We start from the raw sequence: 1,902 nt of genomic DNA on the forward strand, positions 1-1,902 counted from the left end.
GTATATTGAGGAGGCCATTGAGAAACTAAGCAAGCGGCACCAGTACCACATTCGCGCCTACGATCCCAAGGGGGGCCTGGACAATGCCCGGCGCCCAACTGGATTCCACGAAACCTCCAACATCAACGACTTTTCCGCTGGTGTAGCCAACCGTAGTGCCAGCATCCGCATTCCCCGGACTGTTGGCCAGGAGAAGAAGGGCTACTTTGAAGACCGTCGTCCCTCTGCCAACTGTGACCCCTTCTCGGTGACGGAAGCCCTCATCCGCACGTGTCTTCTCAATGAAACTGGCGACGAGCCCTTCCAGTACAAAAACTAAATGGACTAGACTTCCAGCTATTGAGCCCCTTCTGGTTCTTCATCCCACTCCAAATCCCCCCCGCCCCCAATTGTCCCAATTGTAACTCAAAAGGGTGGAATATCAAGGTCTTTTTTTTATTCCTCATGCCCAGTTAATCTTGTTTTCTTTGGCCAAGATGGAGGGGTCAAGTTCTTAATCTCTTTGCACCCACCCTCTTTTTTTCTCTCCTATCACTGAAGCTTTCTAGTGCGCTAGTGGGCAGGGAGGGGCATAACCACTACTTCCACTTAATGGGGTGAGCTTGTCCAGTAGGCATAGCTATCCGGGCGGAGCACATCTGCTGGAGGGAGAGGACTTTTTCTTCAGGTTAGCTGAAAAGGGAAGACCTGACTTACTCTAGGTTAGGACTTCCCTTGGTGGAAAGTTGGAAGAGATTATAACCAACATTCTACTGTAAGTGGGAATTAGAGAAAATAGAGGTTGGAGATCAGGGAGGGAAATGCCCTCATCTCAGGCCACACTTCCCTTGCTTGGGGCTAAATGCCCTCCCCTCAGCAAAGAGCTCAGAGTAAACTGATGGATATCCCTACCTTAAAAGAAGAAAAGGGTCTTATTGCTTTGTCCTCCTTTATAACAAAAAGCAGAGTAGTATTTTTATATTTAAATGTAAAAACAAAAAAATTATATATATGGGTGTGGATTGTGTTTCGAAAGGTGAAAACCATCTGGGTCACAGGGAGCCAAAGTAAAGAAAGAGAAGTATCTCCTTTTGAGGAGGAGGTGGGGGAAGTGGTGCTTAGAAAGTTGGTAATTGGGGGTTAATTCCTCATTACCATTTCAGGGTCTCTGCCCTGCCCACCCTCCAGAGGAAGTGGGCGCTAGTGAATTGACAGGTGGATGCAGGCTAACTAGCAGTCACTTGATGGCCATGGCTCTGTTTCACAAGATACATGTACTTGTCCACACACTTTTAGAAATGAGTTGGCTGGTCAACTTGAGCATGTTACCGACAGAGGGGATATACACATATTAGGGTTATTTTCTGGTGGGAATAGCATGTCACTAAAGCAGGCCTTTTGATATATTAAAAAATTTTTAAGCGCAAAATAGAAGTTTAGATTTTAATCAAATTTGTAGGGTTTCTAAGTAATTTTACATAATTGCTTATTTGCTTCAACTGTGTCCTTTACCCTCTGCACTTGGAGGAGACAGAGACAGGGCTGGTGGCAAAAACACTTGTGATTTTGTATCCTGTTGTCTTCTCCCAAAATACTCTTTTCCTGTGTTAAGGTTGCTGAGGAGTTATCTTTTTCTTTTATAATAAAAAACCTACCTTGATCCTGACATTTCCCCTCCTGTTCTCTGGTGGTTTTTTGTTTTGGCTGCAGCAGACCAGCTGTGGTTCTCTTGCTGTGATGAGTTCTGATTGCCATCTACAGTATGTTCAGAGTTAGATAACTCCTCACTGTAAACAAACTGTAACTGCCCAGAGCAGCTCTTATAAATCAGCCTAACATTTATAAGTTCTCTCCTGACTTGTTTCTTTGCGGTTCCTTTTAAGTCCCTATCTGCCATTTCGTGCCTACATATTCTACCCAAAG

The 1,902-nt window shown here is 44.8% G+C and overlaps 1 protein-coding gene across 1 annotated transcript in view; it reads left to right on the plus strand.

The window, feature by feature from the left end:
- The window catches only part of GLUL (glutamate-ammonia ligase), a 9,547-nt gene extending 7,726 nt beyond the window's left edge, over nt 1-1,821 (plus strand). Inside the window, exon 5 of the mRNA XM_023510808.1 lies at nt 2-1,821. Within this exon, the coding sequence (XP_023366576.1) occupies nt 2-319 (318 nt within the window). The 3' untranslated portion in view covers nt 320-1,821. The remainder of the gene's footprint in view (nt 1) is intronic.
- The last annotated feature ends 81 nt before the right edge of the window (nt 1,822-1,902 follow it).

This window comes from Otolemur garnettii, unplaced genomic scaffold (genome assembly GCF_000181295.1).
Source record: "Otolemur garnettii isolate 467f Iridium unplaced genomic scaffold, OtoGar3 scaffold00016, whole genome shotgun sequence".
Taxonomy (NCBI): domain Eukaryota; kingdom Metazoa; phylum Chordata; class Mammalia; order Primates; family Galagidae; genus Otolemur; species Otolemur garnettii.